Below are 26,073 nucleotides of genomic sequence, written 5' to 3' on the forward strand. Positions count from 1 at the left end.
TAAGATCAGAGGGAGGGTGTAGATCCCACCGCGGGCCAACAAGAAGAGAAACGAGGCACCTGGCTTGGGCTCAGAGCCAGGGGGAGGCAGTGATTCTTTAAATCTCAGCTTCTCATATGGGAAGGGGCTGCCCCCATTATGCACACTTCCAGGCTGGGGATAGAATAGGTGTGGATGGATGTGACTCCCTGCCTGGCAATCCCTTGGGGAGGTAGCTTACATGGTGGTGAGCAGTGGGGGTGTGTAGTCAGGGATGTGGTCCAAGTGGGCACGAACATCGAAGCGGTCAATCATGTTGTTGGTGTCCCCCTGCCAGGGCATCCTGAATGGAGGATGGAAACAGGAAAGCAAAAAGTTCAGTGTACCTCTTCTCTCCTACCTCAAGCTTGGAAGCCTGTTGACCTGGCCCTCTTATCCCATATCATGGCCCTTACCCTCACCCCCTCAGCTCTGTTCCTTAAGTTACAAACCTCCCAAATCCACATTCAGGCTCTTGGGACCCAGAAGAGGCCAACAGTCTGACTGTCCCTAAGGATACCAGGACCCATTCTCACAACCAAGGTAGAGCAGAGAATATAAAACCAGGTCCTATGGCTGGGCGCGGTGGCTCAGGCCTATAATCCTAGCACTCTGGTAGGCCAAGGCAGCTGGATTGCCTAAGCTCAGGAGTTCGAGACCAGCCCGAGCAAGAGCAAGACCCCATCTCTAAAAAATAGCCAGGCGCTATGGCAGGTGCCTATAGTCCCAGTTATCAGGGAGGCTGTGGCAAAAGAATTGCTTTGAGCTCGAGCTCAAGAGTTTGAGGTTGCCGTGAGCTATGATGCACCACACTCTACAGAGGCTGACAAAATGACACTCTGTCTCAGGAAAAAACAAAAGAAACAAAACAAAAAAAACAAAAACAAAAACAAACAAAAAAAAAACAAGTCCTAGAGGCCACTTGAGAGGCCCCAGTCACCCTGCAAGACTCCTCTCTGGCAACATAGTCTCTACTTCCTCTGAAGCCCTGGCCCCACTCATTTCCCTTTAAGTTTTCCAACCACCACTGCTACCAACCCCACCTACTCTACTTAGCTTCTGTGAATGTCACCTTCACATGTAGGCCAAGCCTTCCCTGTCTTGGAGTCCCCAAATCTGTCCATACTCCAGAGTCTCTGTTCCTGACCCTACACCATCCTTTGGTCCTTTTGACCCCCGACCTCTAAGTCATAGATACTACCCTGACCCCATGTGAGTCTTACATGTTAACAGGGCTCTCAGCAGCCAAGGCAACTGCAGAATCCAAGTGCACCTTGCAAGCTCGGCCATGTACCTGCAGGAACTGGGCTGGGTCCTTCTTCTGCAGGAGTGGACAGGATGGAGGTCACCACCTAGACAAGCTCCAAACCCCACCATTCCCTACATAACCACGCTGAGGTTAACCAGGCCCTACCTGAAAGATGAACTAACCTGCACCCCTTCTAGAGACAGGGGAATCATTTCCTCCCAAGCAAGAAGCTCTCAAGTCTGGCTCCATCTTCTGCACTGCCAGTACTGAGACTTCTCTCCCTAAAATATTTTCCCCAACTCTTTATCCCCCACACCAAGGGCCATTCATTCAGAGCCAGCTGTGAGCACTTCAGCCTGGACCAACATCTATGATACCAAGACTGTAGATGCTCACAAAGAGATGACCAACATCATCAGTCATCAGGGAAAGGCCAATCAGAACCACAAGATAACCACTTCATACACACTAGGAGGCCTAAAAGTGAAAGGACAGCCAATAACAAGTATTGACAAGAATGTAAAGAAATCAGGTTCTTCAAAGAGTTAAACAAAGAATTACCATATGGCCCAGCAATTCCACTCCTAAGTATATAACCTAAAGCACTGAAAACAAGTATTCAAACAAATACTTGCATCCTAATATTCACAACATTAGCTTTATTCACAATAGTCAAAGGTGGAAACAACCTCAATGTCCATAACGGTGAACAGATAAACAAGATGTGGTACATAATACTGTGGAATACTACTTGGCAATAAAAGAATAAATCAATGACACACACTACAACATGGATAAACCCTGAAAACACTGTCCTAAGTTAAAGATGCCAGTCACAAAAGGCTATACATTGTATAATTCTATTTTTATGAAATGTCCAAATACACAGGTTCATAGAGACCGAGAACAGAGTAGCAGCTGCCTAGTGCTGAGGAGTTTGGGGATGGGGATTGACTGTTAATGGGTAAAGAGTTTCTTTGGGGGGCAATAATTTTCTAAAATTTCATTGTGGCAATGGTTGTATAACCCACACTTTAAATGAGCGTATTTTGTGGTATATAAATTACATCTCAACAAAGTTTTAAAAACAATCCCCTAAAAGGGTACTACTATGGGGAAGCTGTCCCTGAATCTATAGCCCTCAGGCCAGAGCCCTCATATGGGGTGGTCACAGGTCCAAGTCACCACAAGAGTGTCAACAGCACCAGCACCTCCCACCACTGAAGTTCATGAGAGCTGGACCTTGGCAGACCTCTAGCTGAGTGCCATACCAGAGCCACAAGAGGGGCTGCTGTGCTATCCATTAAATCCTGACCTAGCTCCTGACAACAGGTACTGAGAAGGAGGCCCACCACTTCTGAACCTCATGCACTAGCAGGTAGCATCGCCTCTTGTCTGGACCTCCTGGCAGTAGCCTCCTCCCAGGGCCCTGCTCTAGCCTTGTTCTCTACAGCAGCCAAGAGGATTTGCTAAAACCCACTAGACTGCTGCTCCTATGCTGCTCAGACTTCCTTCCCCACTCTGCTCCACGCCCACACCCCTGCCATTCCTTGAACACTCCAGACACGCCCCACACTCTGGCTCTGGCTCAGGACCTCTGCCTCTATCTGTAATGCTCTGGAGCATGGTTGCTCCCTTTTATTTCAGAGCTCCTTGTAGGTTTCTTTATTGACCCTATATAAATAGTTCCCCCACAAGCCTTATTTACCCTAGCTCCTTAACCCCACTTCTTTTCTTCAGAGCATCTACCACATGTGACACTGTATCTTATATTTATTCATCGCCTGTCTTCCACACTGGAACATAACGCTTGTGAGACAGGGATCTCTTTTATTCACTGCTGTATCCCCAGGGCCTTGAACACCGCCTGGTCCGTGCCAGATGCTCAGGAACACCAAATGAAGGGAAGAGAGAATGCATCCTCACTAACACATGGGGAGACTGAGACCCTTCAAGAAGTATCAGCTTCAAGTCCCCAAGATGCTGCACTTCCCCACTCTGTCTCCATAGCCCTCAGCCAGCAGAGAAGCAGGTACAGCTCCCTGTTGGAAGGAGGTGAGGACACACACTAATAGCCATAGCTAATATTCAGCTTTTAATTCCACACTCACTGCATGCTAGGTGCTGGGCTGTTAACATGTTGCACCTGAGGCTGGGAGCAGTGAATCACGCCTGTAATCCTAGCACTCTGGGAGGCTGAGGCAGGTGGATTGCCTCAGCTCACAGGCTTGAGACCAGCCTGAGCCACAGTGAGACCCGTCTCCAAAAATAGCTGGACACTATAGTGGGTGCCTATAGTCCCAGCTACTTGGGAGGCTGAGGCAAGAGAAATCGCTTGAGCCCAGGAGTTTGAGGTTGCTGGGAGACAAAGTGACAATGTCTCAAAAAAAAAAAAAAAAAAAAGGGCTTGGAGCCTGTAGCACAGTGGTTGCGGCGCCAGCCACATACACAGAGGCTGGTGAATTCGAACCTGGCCTGGGCCAGTAAACAACAATGACAACTGTAACAACAACAAAAAAATAGCTGGGCGTTATAGCAGATGCCTATAGTCCCAGCTACTTGGAAGGCTGAGGCAACAGAATCACTTAAGTCCACAAGTTTGAAGTTGCTGTGAGCTGTGAAGCCACGGCACTCTACCAAGGGAGACACAGTGAGACGGTCTCAAAAAAAAAAAAACAAAAAAAAAAAAACAGTGGCGCCCGTAGCTCAATGGTAGAGCGCCAGCCACATACACCCAGGCTGGTGGGTTTGAATCCGGCCAGAGCCAGCTAAAACAATGACCACTGCAACAACAACAACAACAACAACAACAACAAAAGAAAATAGAGTGTTGTGGCACCTGTAGTCCCAGCTACTTGGGAGGCTGAGGCAAGAGAATCGCTTAAGCCCAAGAGTTTGAGGTTGCTGTGAGCTGTGACGCCATGACCCTCTACCCAGGGTGATAGCTTCTTCTCAAAAAAAAAAAGTCACACCTAAAGAAACTGAGTCTGACATATGCCCAAGACTGCAGGTCCAGCAGGGGTGGCACTGCAGGAATCCAGCTCCTCAGCCTGTGCCTTACCCACTTCCCTTCCTCCCTTAGGGCCCACAACACACCCTGCTCCTCAGCCCTATGACAGTCCCCCACAAGTTTAAGGACAAGATTCCACCACACTTCTGAGGTTGCTCCACACCAAATGCCCAGTTCTCATAGCCACAACTCATGGCACACCATTTGCAGTACAGCATTCGGTAGGCACAGAGAAAGCGCTGGCAGGGTCAGCATCACAGAAAGGAAAAAGGATTGGGCTAGGAATAAAACCCAGAGTCTAAGGCCTGGCTCTGTTGGAAGATTCTGGAACGTCAATGAACCATACTAAAAGACAAGCACGGTGCTAAGTGTGTTAGGTACACAGTCTCACTCAAACTTCCCAACCATGGGAAGTTCTTATCTCCCTCTCTTGAATGAGAAAAATGAGGCTCAGAGCAGTAAAGCCCACCTGCCTAAGATCATACCAGTAATAAGCAAAACAAGGATTTGAACCCAGATGAGCCTGATTCCAAAATTTACTCTTTTTTTTTTAAGAGTAATTTTTTTTATTATGGTAAAAAGCACATCACAAAAATCAGCCAGGTGTGGTGGTGCGCACCTGTAGTCCCAGCTACTAGGGAGACTGAGGCAGGAAGACTGTTTGAGCCCAGGAGAGCTTGCAATAAGCTATGATAAGGCTATTGCACTCTAGTCCAGGCAACAGTGTGAGCCTGTCTTTAAAAAAAAAAAAAAAAAACAGGCCGGGCACAGGGGCTCATGCCTGTAATCCTAGTACTCTGGAAGGCTGAGGCAGGTGGATCACCTGAGCTCAGGAGTTCAAGATCAGCCTGAGAAAGAGAGAGACCCCCATCTCCAAAAAAAAAGGGGGTGGGGGGCACCTGTAGTCCTAAGTACTTAGGAGGCTGAGGCAAGGGGATCTCTTGAACCCAAGAGTTTGAAGTTGCTGTGAGCTATGATACCTATTAGTCAGGAGGCTGACAAAGTAAGACTCTTTCAAAAAACAAACAAACAAAAAAAACACAACAAAATTTATCATCTTAACCATTTTTTAAGTGCACATTACAGCAGTATGAACTATACACACCTGTTTGTACAACAGATCTCTAGAACTTTTTCAATCTTGCAAAACTGAAACAAAACTCATCAACTCCCCTTTTCCTCCTCCCCAGCCCCTGTTAACCACCGTTCCATTTTCTATTTCAAAGGATCTTTTTTTTCTTTTGTAGAGACAGAGTCTCACTTTACCACCCTCAGTATACCTCATGTAAATAGAATCCTATAGTACTGTCTTTTTTTGACTGTCTTACTTCCCTTAGCACGTCCTCAAAGTTCATCCATATTGTAGCATATGACAGGACTTCTTTTTTTGAGAATGAATAATAATCCACTGTGTGTACACATTTTCTTTATTCATCCATCAATGGACATTTAGCTTGCTTCCACTTCTTAGCTATTGTGAATAATGCTGCAATGAACATAGATATATAAATATCTCTCAAGATCCCAAATCCACTCTTAACCACTGGATTACCCTGCCTCTAGGATCAGATGGGGTCAGAGGAGTTCATGAAATCTTTCATAGCTTCATTCATCATTCATTTCATTGTTCAGCAGGCTCTGTACTGGGGCTTAACAGTGACCGAAACCACTCTGGCTCTCCTCTCACGAACTCATAGTCAGTGTGAGGGGACAAACCTGTCCCTACACAGTGGCAACCTAGAGTGGGCAGTGCTGAGACAGGGAGCCCAGGGGAATATCTGAACAAGCCTGAGGCTTCCTGGAGGAGAAGACACCTGAGCTGAGACATCTTTCCCACTTTGATATCAACAGGGGATTATGTTTCTTTGGGGGGGGGGGCAGATTACGTTTCTTTATCCAAACCACTGATTTAAAAAGTTGACAAGGGGGGGGCACCTGTGGCTCAAAGGAGTAGGGCACCAGCCCCATATGCCGGAGGTGGGGGGTTCAAACCCAGCCCCAGCCAAAAACTGCCAAAAAAAAAAAGTTGACAAGGGGCTGGGTCAGGTGGCCAATATGTAATCCTAGCACTCTGGGAGGCTGAGGTGGGTGGATTGCCTGAACTCAGGACTTCAGCCTGAGCAAGACCGAAACCCCATCTCTAAAAATAGTGGGGCGTTTTGGCAGGTGCGAGTAGTCCCAGCTACTCTTCTGTAGTCCCAGCTATTCAGGAGGCTGAGGCAAGAGAAAAAAAATCACCTGAGCCCAAGAGTTTGAGGTTCCTGTGAGCTATGATGCCATGGCACTCTACCAAGGGTGACAAAGTGGGACTCTGTCTCAAATAAATAAATAAAATAAAAATAAAAAGTTGACCAGGACAGAAGCAATGATGGAACCAGAGTCAGCCTGGGACTAAAGACAGGGAAAGCAGGAACCAAGGACAAACCAGGAACAGAGAAACTAGCCAGGTCTGGATATGCTCATCCAGTCTACCACAATCTACCTCCGCTTCTCCAACACTTGCCTACAGCCTCTGCTCTCAGCCCAAGCATGAGCCATGGCGCCTCTCACAGCAGCCATCAGCCATAGTTCAGCCACATGCCACAGCTGGGCAGCTCAGATCTGAATGCACAACATGTTCACATACAGGGATAATGGCTGCTTGTACAGGCCTGCACCACAAAGCACGCACAAACACTTGCTCTTTAAGCTCTTCCTCCATCATCCAGTCAGAGGGGCTGGTTACTATCACTGCCCTAAGGGGAAAATATAGCTCAGGAAGCAACCCTGCTAACTAGGAAGGGAGTCTGGAGTCCCAACTCCAGGCTTCTTTCCTCTACCCCATCCAAGGATCAGGATCCCAATTCCAGCTCTACCCAAGAGATAACATTCACTGAACAATAATCACGCTGGCCAGGCCTACACTTCGTGCTCTGTGTGTTCAATATCCCATAGCCTTGTGAGGAAGGAGCTCTTCTCCATTTGCGGAAAAACACTAATTAGTGACCAGGATCTGCTCCTTTTCTTTAGTGGTAATAGAACTTCTAATATAGCTAGTCACAGTCACCTGGAATAAAGTCTCCACCTCTTAGCCTTCCTAGCAGCTGTGATCATGGGACTGCTTTCCAGTCAGAAGGATGAGTGGAAATGTTATGGGAAAACATCTGGAGTACAATGGCATCATAGGTCAAAGCAACCTCAAACTCCTGGGTTCAAGAAATACTCTTGCCTCAGCCTCCCACGTATCTGGGACTACAGGCGCCCACCACAATGCCCAGCTAGTTTTTCTATTAATTTAGTATAGATGGGGTCTCACTCTTGCTCAGGCTAGTCTCCAACCTCTGAGCTCAGGCTATCTATCTGCCTTGGTCTCCCAGAGTGCTAGGATTACAGGCAGGAGCCGCTGTAACCAGCATTCAAAACTTTAAATGGTACCACAAGTATGTTTGCCCCCTTTTCCTTCTCCTTCTTCTCTGCTGGATGGAATGAAGACATAAGGGCTAGAGTCTGAACAGCCCTCTGAGACCTTGAGATGACACCAGAAAGAGAAGCTGTGCAACCTTGAGATGACACCGGAAAAAGAAGCTGTGCAACCTTGAGATGACACCGGAAAGAGAAACTGTGCACAGGAAAAAAACCGAATCAGAGGGTGCTCCGGTTCCTGCATAGAAGGGGCTACCCCTGGGCTTTTCTGTGACTAGGAAATAACCTTCTGTCTTGTTCAAGCCACTGATGTTTTAGTTCGCTGTTCTTCACAGCCAAACTGCACATGCGATATCACTCCACATGCAGAAAAGGAAACTGGACTCAGGGAGATATCCGCTAACCCTCAGATAGTAGGTAAGTTGGTAAGTGGAGTAGCTAGAATTTGAACCCAGAGCCTTCTGTCTCCAGACTCTAAGTACCTAACCATGATGATATTTTGCTTCCTGGCTTTGTCACCTTGACTTCACTTTGCCTTTCCAAACCTCCATTTCCACAGGATAAGGCCCAGGTGAAAACTTAGAGAGGTAAGGATCAGAAAGTCTGGATTATAATGCCAGCTTCACCCTCTTGCTGTGTGACCAAACTGTGCCTCTCAAAGCCCCAGTTTGCGCCTCTGTAAAACAGAGATACGACCTTTTAGTCTGGAATATGGCTTTAATAAGAGATGCATACCAAGTATTTAGCACAGTGGTTAATACAGAATTGCTCAATAGCATTAGCTATTAGCATCACCTCTAACAAAGCAATCATCAATACCCACCAGTTGGGCCTGTTGAAAGGACTAGAATGAACCAAAGTAGCAAGTACTGGGCGTGGTACGTTGGGCCATAGGCACTTAATATGTGGTGCCTATTAATTCCTGAGAGCTTTTTGTTGTGTTCCTGGTCCACTGCTGGGGCCTCAACTATGACCAATACAGACCCAGGCCTTGCTCTTGTGGTCACGCTGGTGTTATTCTGGCATCACCAGAGATGAGCTCTCTCTCTGGCACAGTGGTTGGCAGAGAAGAGTTTCCTCTTCTCTGAAGAGTAGTGGTCAGAGCAGTCTGTCTCAGGACTGACTATGGGGACTGGAAAAAAAACTATGCACCAAAAGCCTTCTCACATGGCCTGGTGCCTGCTAAGGATTGATGAAATGGTAACTGCTATTATTGATATTGTTTTACTCATCTATTCTGTCCATCCATATTTGAAGAGGACTATTCTGGAATATTAATACTTAGTCCTCAATCTCACAAAGCTGAGTGTACGCGTGTGTGTATACACATACACACAGGTTGAGTATCCCTTATCAAAAATTCTAGGAACCACAAGTATTTTGGATTTAAGATTTTTTTCACATTTTGGAATAATTGCATATAAATAATGAGATATCATGGCCTGACACGGTGGCTCACACCTGTAATCCTAGCCCACTCTGGGAAGCCAAGTCCGGTAGATAGCTTGAGCTCACAAGTTCCAGACCAGCCTGAGCAAAAGCGAGACCCCCATCTCTACTAAAATAAAAAAACTAAAAAAACTGAGGCAAGGCAGTGTCTGTGGCTCAAAGGAGTAGGGCACTGGCCCCATATGCCAGAGGTGGTGGGTTCAAACCCAGCCCTGGCCAAAAACTGCAAGAAACAAACAAACAAACAACAACAATAACAAAAACTTGGTTTTGGGCGGCACCTGTGGCCCCATATAGTGAGGGTGCCAGCCAAACTGCAACAAAAAAATAGCCGGGCGTTGTGGCGGGCGCTTGTAGTCCCAGCTACTCAGGAGGTTGCGGTAAGAGAATCGCCTAAGCCCAGGAGATGGACATTGCTATGAGCTGTGTGACGCCATGGCACTCTACTAAGGGTGATAAAGTGACACTGTCTCTACAAAAAAAAAAAAAAAAACGATCTTAGGCAAGAGGATTGCTTGAGCTCAAGAGTTGGAGGTTGCTGTGAGTTGACGCCCCAGCACTCTACCCAGGGAAACAGCTTGAGGTTCAGTCTCAAAAAAAAAAAAAAAAAAAGATGGGCGGCACCTGTGGCTCAGTGAGTAGGACGCCAGCCCCATTTACCAAGGGTGGCGGGTTAAAACCGGGCCACAGCCAAACTGCAATAAAAATATAGCTGGATGGCTGGGCGGCTTGGCACCTGTGGCTTAAGCGGCTAAGGCGCCAGCCACATACACCTGAGCTGGCAGGTTCGAATCCAGCCCGGGGCCCACCAAACAACGACGGCTACAACCAAAAAACAGCCTGGCAATGTGGCAGGTGCCTGTAGTCCCAGTTACTTGGGAGGCGGAGACAGGAGAATTGCTTGAGCCCAGGAGTTGAAGGTTGCTGTGAGCTGTGATGCCACAGCACTCCACCCAAGGCAACAGCTTAAGGCTCTACCTCAAAAAAAAAAAAAAAAAAAAAAAAAGCTGGGCATTGTGATGGGCACCTGTAGCGGGAGGCTAAGGCAAAAGAATTGCCTAAGCCCAAGAGCGGGAGGTTGCTGTAAGCTGTGATACCACAGCACTCTACCGAGGGTGATAAAGTGAGACTCTGTCTCTGGGGGAAAAAAAAGGTAATAAAAATAAAATAAAATAAATAAAAATTTTGTCCATGAAACAAAACCTGTGTTAAGTATTTATGTGTGGAATTTTCCATTTGTGCCAGGGTATCACGTCAGAATGAAAAAGTTTCAGATTTTGAAGTTTTTTGGATTGGAGTGCTCAAAATACATAGTGGGTACGTGTGTGCATCTCAAGTGTGTTAAATTCCACAAAAGGAAAGAACGGGGAACTATGATGGCATTTATAAAAGACACTGACTAAGTCAGAGGGACAAGACGAGACTTCTCTGAGGACGGAGATCTGAAAGATGAAAGTTAACAGGTATGGGAAGAGGTCATACAAAAGTTCTGTGGCCCGGAAAGTACTTCTGTCAACAGAAGAATAAGGAGGCCAAAATGACTTGTGCAAAGGGAAGAGGCAGAAAGTAGAGTGGCATGAGTCTAGAGGAGGGGAAAAAGACAAACCATGCAGGATCCTGAAGGCTATGATAAAGAACCTAGGCTTTCTCTCAAGGGCACTAAGGATTCATCTAGGAACTTTGAGCATTACAGGGTCAGCTTTGTGCTTTAGAAAGACCTATCTGGCCCCTGTGAGGAAGAAAGACTGGAGGAGATGGGACTAAAAACCAGGAGGCCAGGGCAGAGATATAGTATAAACGGGAAGGTCTATACAGTTCTCATCTAACAGGAGAAAAGATCTAGTAAACAAGGGCCATTTCAAGCTGAGATCCCAAGGACAAGTAGGAGCTAAATGGGTGAAAGGAAGCATCACAAGCCAAAGCCCTGCGGTGGCAAAAATAGAAAAATGGCCAGGTGAGTTGCCCCAGGATGAAACTGAGAGGCCAGACAGCAAGGGCCTTCTAAGGCCAAGGATGGAATTTGGTCTTCTCTCCAAAAGCAACTGAAACATCAAACAGGAGAGGGAAGTGGTTGGATTTCATTTAATGAATATTGATGGCACTCCTATGGTGTGCCAAGCCAATCCTCAAGAGTAGCTGAGCTCTTCTAGACACAGAGAACATAGCAGTATGTGAAAAAGAGAACATTCTGGAGGTGGCCAGTCTTATGTGTGGACTGCTATGGGAGTTACAGAGATTTCTCTACTTTTTTTTTTTTTGATTTCTCTACTTCTTGTTAACACCACGTCTGCACTCTGAGGCCACACCAAACAACATGGTATGCTTTAAAAAACAGAACCCCTCAAATTCTTACTAGTGATGATGCTCAAGAAACAATTCATGAATATACTCCCGAGAAAATACTCCTCTTGTCCTGGCATACATTTCCAAGCCCAAATTTTACAAGAATGACCAAGGCTTCACCCTCTGGAGCAGTGGTTCTCAACCTTCCTAATGCCCCAATGTACGTTCATTATTAAAAAGGGGTTGCAACCCACAGGTTGAGAACTGCTGCTCTGAAGGATCTCCTAATCCCAGATGTAAAGCCAATAGGCCAGGTACTCACGATTTTTTCATAGTACTCCCGCCTCCGCTCTGCTCTCTTCTTGTAGTCCACCATCATGCCTCGAAGCTTCCGCTCATGCTTTCGAGCCTCGTGCCACATTGTGGTGAGGCCAAGCCTGGGGCCTCAACCTGAAGGATAAAGGCACCTAGAAACGTCAGATGGGCTGTAAAAACCCTATGGACAGAATCAAAGTCCTCTAACAAGTTGGGTGATAGAGATGATCCTAAACAGCACTTCTCTCTGCTTCAGAGAGTAGAAGTAAGGCTGTAAGACTGTAAGCCAGATGCTCAAGTGCATCCCTGACAACTCTGATCCAGTAGGTTAGACATTCTGAAAAACCCTGAGGTGATTCTGGGTGAGCATCCCTGGGAGAGGTGTCCTGGATTTCCACATGCTGAAGTCAGGAATGAAAGTTCTGAAACAGACTCAGCACCTATAGCTCAGTGACTAGGGTGCCAGCCACATACACTGGAGCTGGCAGGTTCGAATCCAGCCTGGGCCTGCCAAACTGTGACAACTACAACAAAAAAATAGCCAGGCATTGTGGCAGGCGCCTGTAGTCCCAGCTACTTGGGAGACTTGAGGCAAGAGAATCCCTTAAGCCCAAGAGTTTGAGGTTGCTGTGAGCTGTGATACCAGAGAACTCTACCGAGGGCAACATAGTGAGCTGTCTCAAAAAAAAAAAGCAAGTTTTGAAACAAAAGCAGTATTTTAAGTAAGGTCAGAAGGCACCTGAGGTGTCTGAGCACCTAGGGCTGGAACTCAAGCAAAAGGGAAGTGTTAAAAATGCTTCCACCAGGGGCCATATGTGGGGGGTGGGTATGAGCATGGGCTGCAGAGAGATACGGTTGAAGGCAGGTGGAGAAAATTTGAGAAAAACTGTATGTAAACAGTATAGTGATAGGAGGTAAGGGTCGAGGTCCGGTAAAAGGAGTGGATGGAAGATGATGGCGCTTGATGGAGGAGAGGGAAGAGGGGGTGCATGTTGTAAGGAGAAACTAGAGTAAAGCTGAGGTCTAAATAAGGGATTTGAACAGGGGAGTGAGGAGACAACATGCATGTTAAAAAAAAAAAAGCCTGAGGGAGGCGGAGCTGGCTGACGAAATGGGGTGGGGTGAGTTTGGGGGCAGAGCTTGTGGACATGGCTGAAAACAAGGTTGCAGCCAAAGATTTTGGGCTGCTTTATTATCTTTTTTTTAGAGACAGAGTCTCACTTTGTCGCCCTCGGTAGAGTGCCGTGGCCTCACTGCTCACAGCAACCTCCAGCTCTTGGGCTTAGCGATTCTCCTGCCTCAGCCTCCTGAGTACCTTGGGCTGCTTTTTATGACAAGTGAGTGGGGCTGTGACACTGGCCAGCCCCAGGCCGAGTCCGACGCGGGCCCACGGCGAAGACTTGGGGCGCGGCCTGAAGCCCGTCAGGCCGAAGGGGGTGAGGAACGAGCGGTCCTCGGGACCAGCAGAGGCCCACAGCAGCATGAAGAAAGCCCGAAGCAAGGGCGAAGCTGGGCTGACGCCCGCCTGAAAACCACAGGGTTGGGGCCCGCCGCCTGCACTCACCGGCTGATCGCCGCCTCCCACCGCTGCGCTCGCGCGCGGCCGCACCGGAAGCGGAAATGAGAGACCGCGCCAAGGGGAAGGGGCGGAGTGTGGTGGAGCGCTGAGTAGCGCACTTCCGCCGATGCGGAGGCGGGGCCTGGAGCCGAGGGGCGGGGACTAGAAGGAGTAGGGCGGAGACGCGGAGCAGAGAGCCGAACTTGAAGGTGTTGCTTTGTCAAAAGACCGGGCTGTTTATCAATTAGAGGAGAGACGAAAACCCCAAAGCTCAAAAACATGTATTTATTGAGAAGAATTTGAACAACCTACCCCCCCACCCTCAAGTCTTAGGAAGAGGGCCGTTATCTACCCCTTCCTCCCATATGTACAATTTTTTCAGAATCCGGCCGGAGAAGGTGCCAGCTGAGGCAGCTTTAAGAAGCAAGTGCACGGGAGCCAACCCCCTTTTTCTCTCCGGACTCAGTTTCCTCATTTATAATAATGGCTTAAAGGGAAACTCGTGCTACGGAGCTTCTCGCCAACGCTTAAGTGTTCGATTGAGAAGCATGAGGAGGTCGGAAGACTAAACAGAGGGCGGCCCAAAGGGATGGTGGTGCTGGACGTCTTGGCTGAATTCACATAGCCCCGCCACCTCCCTCCCCACCCAGAGCCTATCCTCTAAGTGCCGTGGCGCTACGTGGCTTCAGGTCCCGGGGACAGGAGGCCGCCCCCAAAGGCCGCCTCGCGGTACTGGTTGGGGAACATGTTGCTGCCCACAAGGCTAGCGGTGCCTCCGTCCCCAGGGCCCTGGGCCTGGTACGAGTCCAGCGTCAGCGGCTCCGGGCCCGGGGGCTCCCCAACCGCGGCTGCTGCACCCCCGCTGCCCGCGACAGCGCTGGGGAGTGGCGGCACAGGGGGCAGCAGGTCCAACATGGTGAAAAGCGTGGGGGCCGTGGGGTCGTAGGCAAAGCCGTCGTCCAGGAGATCAGGCCCACCAGGGGGCTCCAGGCCAGGCAGTGACACACCGGGGAAGAAGTCTGTGTCCTGCAGCAGGGCTGAGGGCGGAAGGTACGGACCTACCGGATGAAAAGAGAAGTATGCAGAACTTTAGGGCCAACTTCTGGCCAGAACCCAACCTGAATGTCCAGCCCTAAGCTAAATGTGTCATCAGGATGCCTCCTTGTGAGAAGGGACTATCACTCTTTTCAGTAAATAAACACAGGCAGGAGGGAAAGTAAAGTCATATACAGCTGTGGAGTTGTGGAACCAAGGTCTAAACCATGACCCTGCAGCTCTGCAGAGAGTTTTCCCCAAGGATGAGAAAGGAAAGGAGCCTCCAAGCCCCCTAAAATACAGAGACAACCCAAAACCCAAAAAGTGAAATCTTGTAAACACTCATTGGGCATTGATGGCATGAAATGTTGCCCAATTAAAAAACAAACAAAAACACCTCCACACCATGGGAGACCAAAGTTGGGAAGTTGCCAGATCCCAAATTGCAAGGTAAAATAAATGTCATAACAAAGTCACTTTCTGGCTCAGCCCCCATAGCACAGAGGTTACCGCGCCAGCCACATAGACCCAGGCTGGTGGCTGGGCCAGATAAACAGTGACAACTGGAGCCAAAAAATAGCTGGACATTGTGACAGGCACCTGTAGTCCCAGCTACTTGGGAGACTGAAGCAAGAGAATCACTTGAACCCAAGAATTTGAGGTTGCCATGAGCTGTGTCTACTGAGGGCAACATAGTGAGACTCTATCTCAAAAAAAAAAAAAAGCCACTTTCTTTTTGAAACAGGACAAACTTCATCAGTAAAAGCTGATTACCCTTAACTTAGAGACATAGAAGCGGATGGATTGCCTGAACTCAGGAATTCCAGACCAGCCTGAGCAAGAGGGAGACTCAGTCTCTAAAAATAGCTGGGCATTGTGTCAGACGCCTATATCCCCAGCTACTTGGGAGGCTGAGGCAAGAGAATCACTTAAGCCCAAGAGTTTGAGGTTGCTGTGAGCTGTGATGCCACAGCACTCTACCGAGGGTGACAAAGTGGGACTCTGTCTCAAAAAAAAAAGACATAGAGCTACTGGGACTTTTTCCTAACCTTCCTTGCAGCTTGATGTGATGATGTGACTAAGTTCTGGTAACTGGAATGCGAGTGAAGCCATGATGGCTGAAGCTTCAATAGCCACCTTGGACCATGAGATGGAAATGAAGAATTGAAAATGGCAGGAGCTGGGCGGTGCCTGTGGTTCAGTGAGTAGGGCACCAACCCCATATACTGAGGATTCAAACCCTCATATGAGTTCAAACCCAGCCCTGGCCAAACTGCAACAACAATAACAAAAAATAGCTGGGCGTTGTGGCGGATACTTGTAGACGCAGCTACTTGGAAGGCTGAGGCAAGAGAATTGCCTAAGCCCAAGAGCTGGAGGTTGCTGTAAAAGCTGTGACGCCACAACACTCTACCAAGGGCAATAATGTGAGACTCTGTCTCTAAAAAAAAAAAAAAGAAGAAGAAAATGACAGGAGCTGGTGACTTGTGTATATGCTAGAGCAGTGGTTTTCAATCTTCCTAATGCCATGGCCCTTCAATACAGCTCCTGTTGGTTGCTGTATTGAAGGGCCCACAGGTTGAGAACCTCTGTGCTAGAGGGAAGAAAAGAAAATAGCAAGAGCTTGGGTTTCTGATAATCATGCAGCCACCACCACCAGACCATCCTTGAAAGACCTCCCTGCTCCCACAGAACCACTGCAGTATGACCTCAGGCAAGAGACTTAGGGTTCCATTTCCTCACCTGTAAAAGGAATGATAGTGCCTATCTCATAGGTTAAATGAGTAAATAGACACAAAGCACCTGAGCGCCTACCATAAAGTATCTGTAAAAAGATACTAAGAGAAATCATAGGTCAGCATATAGTTGTTTAAAAGGGCAATGAGAGCCGGGCTTAATGGCTCACACCTGTAATCCCATCACTCTAGGAAGACAAGGCAGGTGGATTGCCTGAGTTTAGGAATTCAGGACCAGCCTGAGCAAGAGGGAGACCTCATCCCTACTAAAAACAGAAAAAAAAAAAAATTAACTAGGTGCTGTGGTGGATGCCTGTGGTCACAGCTACCTAGGAGGCTGAGGCAGGAGGATCACTTGAACTCAGGAGCTTGAGGATGCTGTGAGCTAGGCTGATGCCATGGCACTTTAACCTGGACAACAGAGCGAGACTCCATCTCAAAAATAAATAAATAAAAAGGCCGGGCCCCCCCCAAACAACCTGACACACCACAGGCACTGAGAAAAAAAAAAAAGGCCGGGCCAAGTGGCTCATGCCTATAAATCCTAGCACTCTCGGAGGCCAAGGCGGTAGATTACCTGAGCTCAGGAGTTCAAACCAGCCTGAGCAAGAGTGAGCCCCATCTCTAAAAATAGTGGCATTGGGGCAGGTGCCTGTAGTCCCATCTACTTGGGAGGCTGAGGCAAGAGAATTGCTTGAGCCCAAAAATTTGAGGTTGAGCCATGAGCTATGACACCATAGTACTCTACCAAGGGAGACACAAGTGACACCCTGTCTCAATAAATAAATAAATAAAAAGCCAGTGAGGTTATGTATGTGATTAGGCTTTTTTTTTTTTCCAGTTTTTTTTTTATTTTTTGGTCAGGGCTGGGTTTGAACCCGCCACCTCTGGCATATGGGGCCAGTGCCCTACTCCTTTGAGCCACAGGGGCCACCTGTAATTAGGCTTTTCAAAGGAGCCCCTGAGGCTCTGAAAGGCAGAATAATTTAGCAAAGGTCACACAGCCAGTAAATGTCCAGGGGAGATTAGGACCTCCTTTCTGTCTCAAGAGCCCTTGTTCTTCTCATTTTATGTTGCTGGCTAAGTGGGTGAGTGACTGGCCTAGTGGGAGCTCTTAGAGGGCCCAAAAAGGTCAGAAAAGCAGGACTACAGCTCACCCTTGGCCCACCCCATGAGGCAGGTGCTTGCCTGGAGCCAGGACCTACCTGAGCCATGGCTGGGCAGGAACTGGTCCAGGAAGACTGGCTTTTTCTTCCGCCGTTTGCTCTCGATGCCATGGGGATCTGCAGGAAGTCAAAGATGAGGACCCCATCAACCCAACAGCCCTTTCTCCCTGGCTGGGACCAGCGGAGGAGGCAGTAGGGTCAGCCCTCTCTCCCCCCAGACTTGGGATAGGTATGGAAAGAAGCAGAGGGCACACACCAGAGCTGTTCAGCTCCCCGAGAACATCAGGCATCCCCCGTTTCCGCTTCTTATCCACGCCATAGCTGTCTGTTCAGGAGATACCAGGGACATGCAAAAAGTAATCCATCAATAATAACAATTAATTAATGACCAATTATACAACCATTTAGGAAGTTATTGAGCTGTTCAGATTTATGAACAACCAGAACAAACAGATACCCACATCCTAATTAAATAAAAGCCACACTCACTTCCAGCCACACTGGCCTCTCTGTTACTCCTGGAGCACCCCAAGCACAATCCTGTCTCAGGACCTTTGCATGTGCTATACAAGCTGTTTAAAACAGTCTCCCTGGGCCAGGCTCGGTGGCTCATACGTGTAATCATAGCACTCTGGGAGGCTGAGGCAGGTGGATTGCTGGAGCTCACAAGTTCAAGACCAGCCTGACCAAGAGTAAGAGCCTGTCTTTACTAAAAATTAAAAATAACGGAGGCAAGAGGATTGCTTGAGCGCAAGAGTTTGAGGTTGCTATGAGCTATAATGCCATGGCATTCTACCCAGGGTGACAGCTTGAGATTCTTTAAAAAAAAAAAAACAGTCTCCCTGGCCAGGCGCAGTGGATCACGCCAGTAATCCTAGCACTCTGGGAGGATGAGATGGGCGGATTGCTTGATCTCAGGAGTCCGAGACCAGCCTAAGCAGGAGTAAGACCCCATCTCTAAATAAATAACCAAGCATTGTGGTGGGCTCCTGTAGTCCCAGCTACTTAGGAAGCTGAGGCAAGAGAATTGCCTGAGCCCAAGAGTTTGAGGTTGCTGTGAGATGTGACACCACAGCACTTTACCGAGGATGACAAAGTGAGACTATGTCTCAAAAAATAATAATAAAATTAAATAAATAAATAAAACAGTCTCCCTCATTCCCACCACTTACCACTCAGACATCTTTCTGCCCTTAATTTAGCTGTCCAATCCTCCATAAAACTTTCCCTGACCCTAGGACTAGGTCAGGTACTCCCTTTGAGCAATCTAACACCCTCAAGTAACTCCATTTCAGTTCCTGCTCCCTCTGGGCATCCCTGTGTGGAGATAGACTGTTTCTTCCCCCTCCATGGGACTGCAAGCCAAATAAGAGCAGGGCTAGGAATGGTCTTAGTTACTGCTGTGTCCCCAGCCTACCTAGCATGGGGCCAGGCATGAGCAGGCATGCTGAGGGGATGAATGACTAAGTACTCCCCAAATGCCATGAGACTGGTAATATTATTTCCATTTTTCACAGGAGGAGACTAAGGCTTGGAGAGGCAGAGGTCACACAGCCAGGGAGCAGCAAAGCTAAAATTTGAACCCCATCTGTGTAGCTCCTCGCCTGTATTCTACTTCTTCCCCTTCCTCTTCCTCTTCTGATTCATCCCAAGCAAGGCCAAAATCCTAGTCTTTGGGGCAGTAGGTCACCCTGGGTTGCTGTGGTTACCATGGTCCCGAGGCAGGTATGTGAAGGGCAGCGGCTCGCTGCAGACCCCATCAGTGAGTCGCTGCAGGAAGACATTTACTGTCACAGGCTCGACAATCTCCAGGTCCTCATAGGGTGGCGTCTTGAACACAATGGCAATCTGGCGGTGCACATCAGCCTGAGAGAAGTCAGCTCGGCCTTCCCAGGAGGCTGTGCTGAACACCACTGATATGTCCTCTGGCAGGAAAGTGGGGATATCAGCTGAGCCAGGACATTTTGCCCACTGAGCCCCCAATATGTTCAACCTCCCCCAAAGTCAACACTAACATTTCTGAAAATAAAATATCACAGTAGCAATAGTAGCAGCTTTCTTTCTTTCTTTTTTTTTTTTTTTTTGAGACAGAGTTTCACTTTGTCCTTTGTCACCCTGGGTAGAGTGCCGTGGTGTCATAGCTCACAGCCCCCTCAAACTGTTGGGCTTAATTGATTGTCTTATCTCAGCCTCCCAAGTAGCTGAGACTACAGGCACCTGCCACAACGCCCTGCTATTTTTTTAGAGACAGGGTCTTGCTCTTGTTCAGGTTGGTCTCGAACTTCTGAGCTCAGGCAATCCACTTGCCTTGACCTCCGAGAGTGCTGGGATTACAGTAGTAGCAACATTCTGTTGAGCACCTATTGTGTGCCAGTCATTAAGTGGTCTATATGTTTATATAAAATCTCATTTAATACTTATAACAACTTAAGTGGTCAGTAGAATTCATATCCCAGACATATCCAGGGGCTGGGCACGATGGCTCATGGCTGTAATCTTAGCACTTGGGGAGGCTGAGGTGGGTGGATTGCTTGAGCTAGGATTTCGAGACCAGCCTGAGCAAGAGTGAGACACTGTCTCTACTAAAAATAGAAAAACTAGTCAGGCATTGTGGCAGGTGCTTTAGTCCCAGCTACTTGGGAGGCTGAGGCAAGAGGATCACTTGAGCCCAAGAGTTTGAGGTTGCTGTGATCTATTGACTCCACGGCACTCTACCAAGGATAACAAAGTGAGACTCTGTCTCAAAAAAAAAAAAAAAAGAAGAACTGTACATGAATTTTCATAGCAGCACTATTCAAAATAGCCAAAAAGTGGAAACAAACCAAATGTCCATCAGCGGATCAATGGATAAACAAATTGTGCTATGCCTATGTGACAGAATATCCTTCAGCCACAAAAACGAATGACACACTAATACGTGCTACAATGTGGATGGACCTTGAAAGTACTATGCTAAGTGAAAGAAGCCAGATGCAAAAGGCCACATAATTATGATTCCATTTATGAAATTCCCATAGAGACAGAAAACAGATTAGTGGTTGGCAGGAACGAAGGGGAGAAGGGAATAGGAATTGACAACTTAAGGGGTCCAGTGTTTCTTTGTGCGGTGCCAAAACATTCCAGAACCAGATAGTGGTGGTGGCACAACATTGTAAATGTACTATATGCCACTGAACCATACACTTTTTTTTTTCTTTAGAGAGAGAGTCTCATTTTATCACCCTTGGTAGAGTGCCATGGCATCACAGCTCACAACAACCTCCAACTCCTGGGCTTAGGTGATTCTCTTCCTCAGCCTCCCAAGCAGCTGGGACTACAGGCACCCACTACGCCTGGCTATATTTTGTTGCAGTTTGGCCGGGGCCAAGTTCAAACCCACCACCCTTGGTATACGGGGCCAGTGCCCTACCCACTGAACCACAGGCACCACCCTGAACAATACACTTTAAAATGATTTTAGACTGGGCACCCATAGCTCAGTGGTTAGGGCACCAGCCACATACATCGAGGCTGGTGGGTTTGGATCTGGTCCGGGCCTGCTAAACAACAATGACAACTGCAACAAAAAAACAGGCATAGCTGGCTGTTGTGGTGGGTGCCTGAAGTCCCAGCTACTCGGGAGACTGAGGCAAGAGAATCGCCTAAGCCCAAGAGCTGGAAGTTGCTGTGAGCTGTGATGCCACAGCACTCTACCGAGGGTCATAAAGTGAGACTCTGTCTCTGAAAAAAAAAAAAAAGAAAAAAATAGCCAGGCATTGTGGCAGGTGCCTGTAGTCCCAGCTACTTGGGAGGCTGAGGCAAGAGAATTGCTTAAGCCCAAGAGTTTGAGGTTGCTGTGAGCTGTGATGCCACGGCACTCTCCCGAGGGCAACAAAGTGAAACTCTGTCTCAAAAATAAATAAATAAATACTGTGAGCCATGGCTGGGCATGGTGTCTCATACCTATAATCCTAGCACTCTGGAAGTCCAGGCAGGAGGATCCCTTGAGTTCAGGAGGTCAAGACCAGCCTGAGCAAGAGGGAAACCCTATCTTTACTAAAAATAGAAAAACTAGCTGGGCGTTGTGGCAGGCACCTGTAGTCCCACCTACTCGGGAGGCTGAGGTAAAAGGATCATTTGAACCCAGGAGTTTGATGTTGCTGTGATCTACACTGACACTGTGGCACTCCATCCTGGGGCAGCAGAGTGTTACTCTGTCTCAAAAAAAAAAATGCAAGGGTGGTGCCCATAGCTCAGTGAGTAGGGCGCCAGCCACATACACTGAAGCTGGCAGGTTTGAACCTGGCCCGGGTCGGCTAAAACAACAATAACAACTGCAACAAAAAGAAAAATAGCCAGCCATTGTGGCAGGCACCTGTAGTGCCAGCTACTTGGGAGGCTGAGGCAAGAGGATCACTTGAGCCCAAGAGTTCGAGATTTTTGTGAGCTATGATGCCCTGGCACTCTACCGAGGGCAACATAGTGAGACTTTGTCACACACACACACAAAAAAATGCAAAGGATACAAAAGAGATATACATAGTAAAAGGGAAGGCTCCCTATTGCCCATTCTCCTGTCAGTAAATCCTGAGTGTAAGGTTTGCTGGTTTCTCTTAAAGCCTATTTGAGGAAGGGACATATGAAAAGATGTGAATGAAGCAGAGGAGGTATTTTTCTGGTCCTTTGCTTTATCCATACCACACCACAATGGCAATAAGGCATTTACTTATGCAATTCCACCATTAATATCAGAGTTTCCCAGCTGGTAAGCTCTGGAATGGCACTACCTAGCACACAGCACAGGCCAGCACAAACAGGCCTCTGTCTCTACAGGATAAGTGAATGGGTCACTTGACGACTGAATGAACCAATCAGCTGTGTCTCCCTGACTCCAAAGCCAGAATTCTGGATTCTTCTGCTTCACTGTCCTGCTTAACTAACTCTTCCTCACCCTCCCAACCTCCTAAGCTCCCTTGCAACCCCTCTGAGCCACCAGACCCACTCTGCCTGGGCCTGCTGCCCCAAGCCCCTCACCTTTCTGCACCTTGTCACATAGCAAGTAGAGCTCTTCGCCACCCGTGCATGGGCCGCTCTCCTTGTTGATTCGGCAAATCCGTAGCTCTGATGTGTTTGTGGACTCTGGGAAGTAGCAAGAGGAAGAGATGTAAAAGATAAAATGAGAATTCAGTCACTGAATCTTTTTTTTTTTTTTTGAGACAGTCTTGTTTTGTCACCCTCAGTAGAGTGCTGTGACGTCATAGCTCACAGTGTGGCATCATAGCTCACAGCAACCTCAAACTCCTGGGCTCAAGCAATTTTCTTGCCTCAACCTCCTGAGCATCTGGGACTATAGGTGCCTGCCACAAGGCCCGGCTATTTTTATTTTATGTATTTAGTTTTCTTTTGTAGAGACAGAGTCTCACTGTACCGCCCTCGGTAGAGTGCTGTGGCGTCACGCGGCTCACAGCAACCTCTAACTCTTGGGCTTACGCGATTCTCTTGCCTCAGCCTCCCGAGTAGCTGGGACTACAGGCGCCTGCCACAACGCCCGGCTATTTTTTTTTTTGTTGCAGTTTGGCCGGGGCTGGGTTTGAACCCGCCACCCTCGGCATATGGGGCTGGCGCCCTGCTCACTGAGCCACAGGCGCCGCCCGGCCCAGCTATTTTTAGAGACAGGATCTCGCTCTGTCTCAGGCTGGTCTCGAACCTGTGAGCTCAGGGCAATCCACCCACCTCAACTTCCTAGAGTGCTAGGATTATAGGTGGGAGCCACTGCACCCAGCCTTTAGTCACCAAGTCTTTCAAGGGGTGCCCACCCCATGCTATGGAGAAGTGGGGAATAAAGAAGACAAACCAAGTCCTCCTGGAACCTATGGTCTAGGTGGAGAAAAGATACTCAGAAGGGACAGGTTAATAAACAATGGCCAGTCCTCCATGCTGAGGTCCAGTGAGTGTCTATCCAAAAAAAAAACAATCCTTCAGGCCAGGCACAGTGGCTCATGCCTGTAATCCTAGCACTTTGGGAGACCAAGACAGGTGAATTTCTTGAGCTTAGGAGTTCAAGACTAGCCTGAGTGAGAGTGAGACTCCATCTCTACTAAAAATAGAAAACCTAGCCAGGCATTGTGGTAGGCACCTGTAGTCTCAAGTACTGGAGAGGCTGAGGCAAGAAAGAGGATTGCTTGAGCTCAAGAGTCTGAGATTGCTGTGAGCTATGATGATGCCACGACACTCTGCCCAGGACAATACAGTGAGACCCTCCAAAAAAAAAAGAATCCTTCAAATTGGTGGAGTCAGGGGTCACAGAAGATTCCCAAAAGAGGATTAATGGCGTAAAAGGTAGTGGACACCCTTCATCTCAGTCATAAGGATTGCCAAGGGTTGAGACCACTTCCTATCCCAGAATGATCATGTGCCCCAGACCTGGCCAATCAGAATGATCATGTGCCACTCTCTCTGGCCATAGCTGATTGCTTGGAGACTAGCATATGACCAAAACCAGGCCAATGAGAGACAACCCTAAAACTTTGAGCAAAAGTATTGGGCAGAGCCTGTAGCTCAGTGGGTGGGGCGCTGGCCACATACACCAAGGCAGGCGAGTTCAAACCCATCCTGGGCCTGCTAAACAACAATTAACAACTGCATCAAATAAATAGCCAGATGTTGTGGCAAGTGCCTATAGTTCCAGCTACTTGGGAGGCTGAGGTAAGAGAATGGCTTAAGCCCAAGAGTTAGAGCTTGCTGTGAGCTATGATGCCACAACACTCTACTAAGGGTGACAAAAAAAAAAAAAAAAGGGCAAAAGAAGTTAAATGGGCTAGGCCTGGTGGCTCAGACCCGTAACCTGTAATCATAGCACTCTGGGGGGCTGAGGTGGATGGATTGCCTGAGCTCACGAGTTCAAGGCCAGCCTGAGCCAGAGCAAGACCTCGTCTCTGGGCGTTGTGGCAGGTGCCTGTAGCCCCAGCTACTTGGGAGGCTGAGGCAAGTGAATCATTTAAGCCCAGGAGTTTGAGATTGCTGTGAGCTATGACGCCACAGCACTCTACTGAGGGTTACAAAGTGAAACTATCTCAAAAAAAGAAAGAAAAAAAAAAAGAAGCAGCAGCAAGAAGCTTTGGGAGTGGAGGAGAGTTGCCAAGTGGGTAAGATATAAGCATAGAGCTACACACAGCCATGGGAGAACCCTGCCAAAAATGACTGTAGCAAGGAGGAAGCAAAGCTGAGAGACAGAAAGAGACAGATTCCTAATGACATCAGTGAGGTCCTGGATACAGCCAGACCTGAAGCACTGTGCTACCTCTGGCCTTTTTCAGTCAATGAAACAAATTCTTTTTTTTTCCTTAGCCTATATGAGTTGAAATTCTATCACTTACATGCACAAAAGCCCCAAGTGAATTAATATTACTCCCCATTTCATGTTTATTAAAGTCAATATTGGGTGACTAAGGGTGGTGTCTGTGGCTCAGCGAGTAGGGTGCTGGGCCCATATACTGAGGGTGGCGGGTTCAAACCTGGCTCTGGCCAAACGGCAACAACAAAAAAAAAAATAGCCGGGCATTGTGGTGGGCACCTGTAGTCCCGACTACTTGGGAGGCTGAGGCAAGAGAATCGCGTAAGCCCAAGAGCTGAAGGTTGCTGTGAGCTGTGACCCCACAGCACTCTACCAAGGGTGACAAAGCAAGACTCTGTCTCTAGAAAAAAAAAAAAAAAAAAGGTGGGTTTAAACACAGCCCAGGCCAAAAAACAAACAAACAAACAAACTTGAATTATGGCTCAGCGCCTATGGCTCAGGCAGCTAAGGCACCAGCCACATACACCTGAGCTGGCGGGTTCGAATCCAGCCTGGGCCCGCCAAATGACAATGACGGCTGCAACCAAAAAAAAAATAGCTGGGCGTTATGGCGGGCGCCTGTAGTCTCAGCTACATGGGAGGCGGAGGCAGGAGACTCGCTTAAGCCCAGGAGTTGGAGGTTGCTGTGAGCTGTGATGCTATGGCACTCTACCCAGGGTGATAGCTTGAGGCTCTGTCTCAAAAAAAAAAAAAAAAAAAAATATATATATATATATATATATGTAGTGACTAAAACCTAACAGTTATTCCCAATCCTCTCATCCATACCTCTACAGAGGTTGAAAAATCTAACACTTGCTTTCCGAGACTATCTTGCAATTCGGGGTGGCCATGGGACCAAGTTCTGGCTAATGAGACATAAGCAGATCTTTACCAAGGGTATTCTGGGGAATATATTATGTTCTCTATAAAAGAGAGAGAAATTTACTCATGCTATTTCTTCTCTAGGGCTGCCTAGTATAGTTGTATGAGTTCTGCATTCTATACTAGGAGGACTCATTTTCATAGGCTATATAGTAAATGCTAATCCCTAGAAATTAGTAGTGTATAACCTGAACAACCACACAGGATTACACTGCTCAGCCCATGTCTTAAATACTGATATGATGCCTTGAGCTATAAAGGCCATCTCATGACCATGAGTGAAAGATCAAGAGGATCACAGAGATGCAAAACCAGTGCCCTGATATTGCTGAGCAGCTGATTCAACATGAGGAAACTGCATGAGACAAATAAAAAATAAATGAATCCTTCTTTGTTCAGGGATTGTAGGGGTGATTTCTTTTGTCCATTTGTTTTTGTTCTTGTTTTTATATGGGGGAATTTCTGATACCTGCTGCCAAAGACAATCCTAATGGACACAGCACTCTCAACTCACTCTTGTCATAGACAGGCTCAGAGAGCACAGGATCCAGCCGGCGCATCTGTCCCTGCTGGTCCCGATATGTGGCCTGGAAGCAGATTCTCACGACATTCATATCCACCTCCTGATGGTTCTTCAGGGACCCAGCTGTGGGGA

General features: G+C 47.9%; 2 protein-coding genes across 4 annotated transcripts in view; both read right to left on the bottom strand.

Annotated features, from left to right (window-relative positions):
- CLASRP (CLK4 associating serine/arginine rich protein) overlaps positions 1-13,369 on the bottom strand; it is a 30,284-nt gene extending 16,915 nt beyond the window's left edge. For 2 of the 3 annotated variants that reach the window (XR_008382951.1, XM_053604262.1), the window contains exons 1-4: positions 13,291-13,369; positions 11,734-11,861; positions 1,242-1,339; positions 221-322 (exon numbers count right to left, since the gene is read on the bottom strand). Coding sequence is in view for 2 of the 3 variants with exons in the window: in XM_053604262.1 (XP_053460237.1) it covers positions 221-322; positions 1,242-1,339; positions 11,734-11,832 (299 nt within the window). In the remaining variant the exon portion in view is untranslated. The remainder of the gene's footprint in view (positions 1-220; positions 323-1,241; positions 1,340-11,733; positions 11,862-13,290) is intronic. The other variant, XM_053604263.1, reaches the window with a different exon arrangement.
- Positions 13,370-13,555: 186 nt separating this feature from the next.
- Positions 13,556-26,073, bottom strand: part of RELB (RELB proto-oncogene, NF-kB subunit) — a 42,662-nt gene continuing 30,144 nt past the window's right edge. Inside the window, exons 7-12 of the mRNA XM_053606157.1 lie at positions 25,933-26,064; positions 22,235-22,339; positions 18,931-19,146; positions 17,478-17,546; positions 17,261-17,338; positions 13,556-14,342 (exon numbers count right to left, since the gene is read on the bottom strand). Coding sequence (XP_053462132.1) covers positions 13,960-14,342; positions 17,261-17,338; positions 17,478-17,546; positions 18,931-19,146; positions 22,235-22,339; positions 25,933-26,064 — 983 coding nt within the window. The 3' untranslated portion in view covers positions 13,556-13,959. The remainder of the gene's footprint in view (positions 14,343-17,260; positions 17,339-17,477; positions 17,547-18,930; positions 19,147-22,234; positions 22,340-25,932; positions 26,065-26,073) is intronic.

Source organism: Nycticebus coucang, chromosome 10 (genome assembly GCF_027406575.1).
Source record: "Nycticebus coucang isolate mNycCou1 chromosome 10, mNycCou1.pri, whole genome shotgun sequence".
In the NCBI taxonomy this organism is placed as follows: domain Eukaryota; kingdom Metazoa; phylum Chordata; class Mammalia; order Primates; family Lorisidae; genus Nycticebus; species Nycticebus coucang.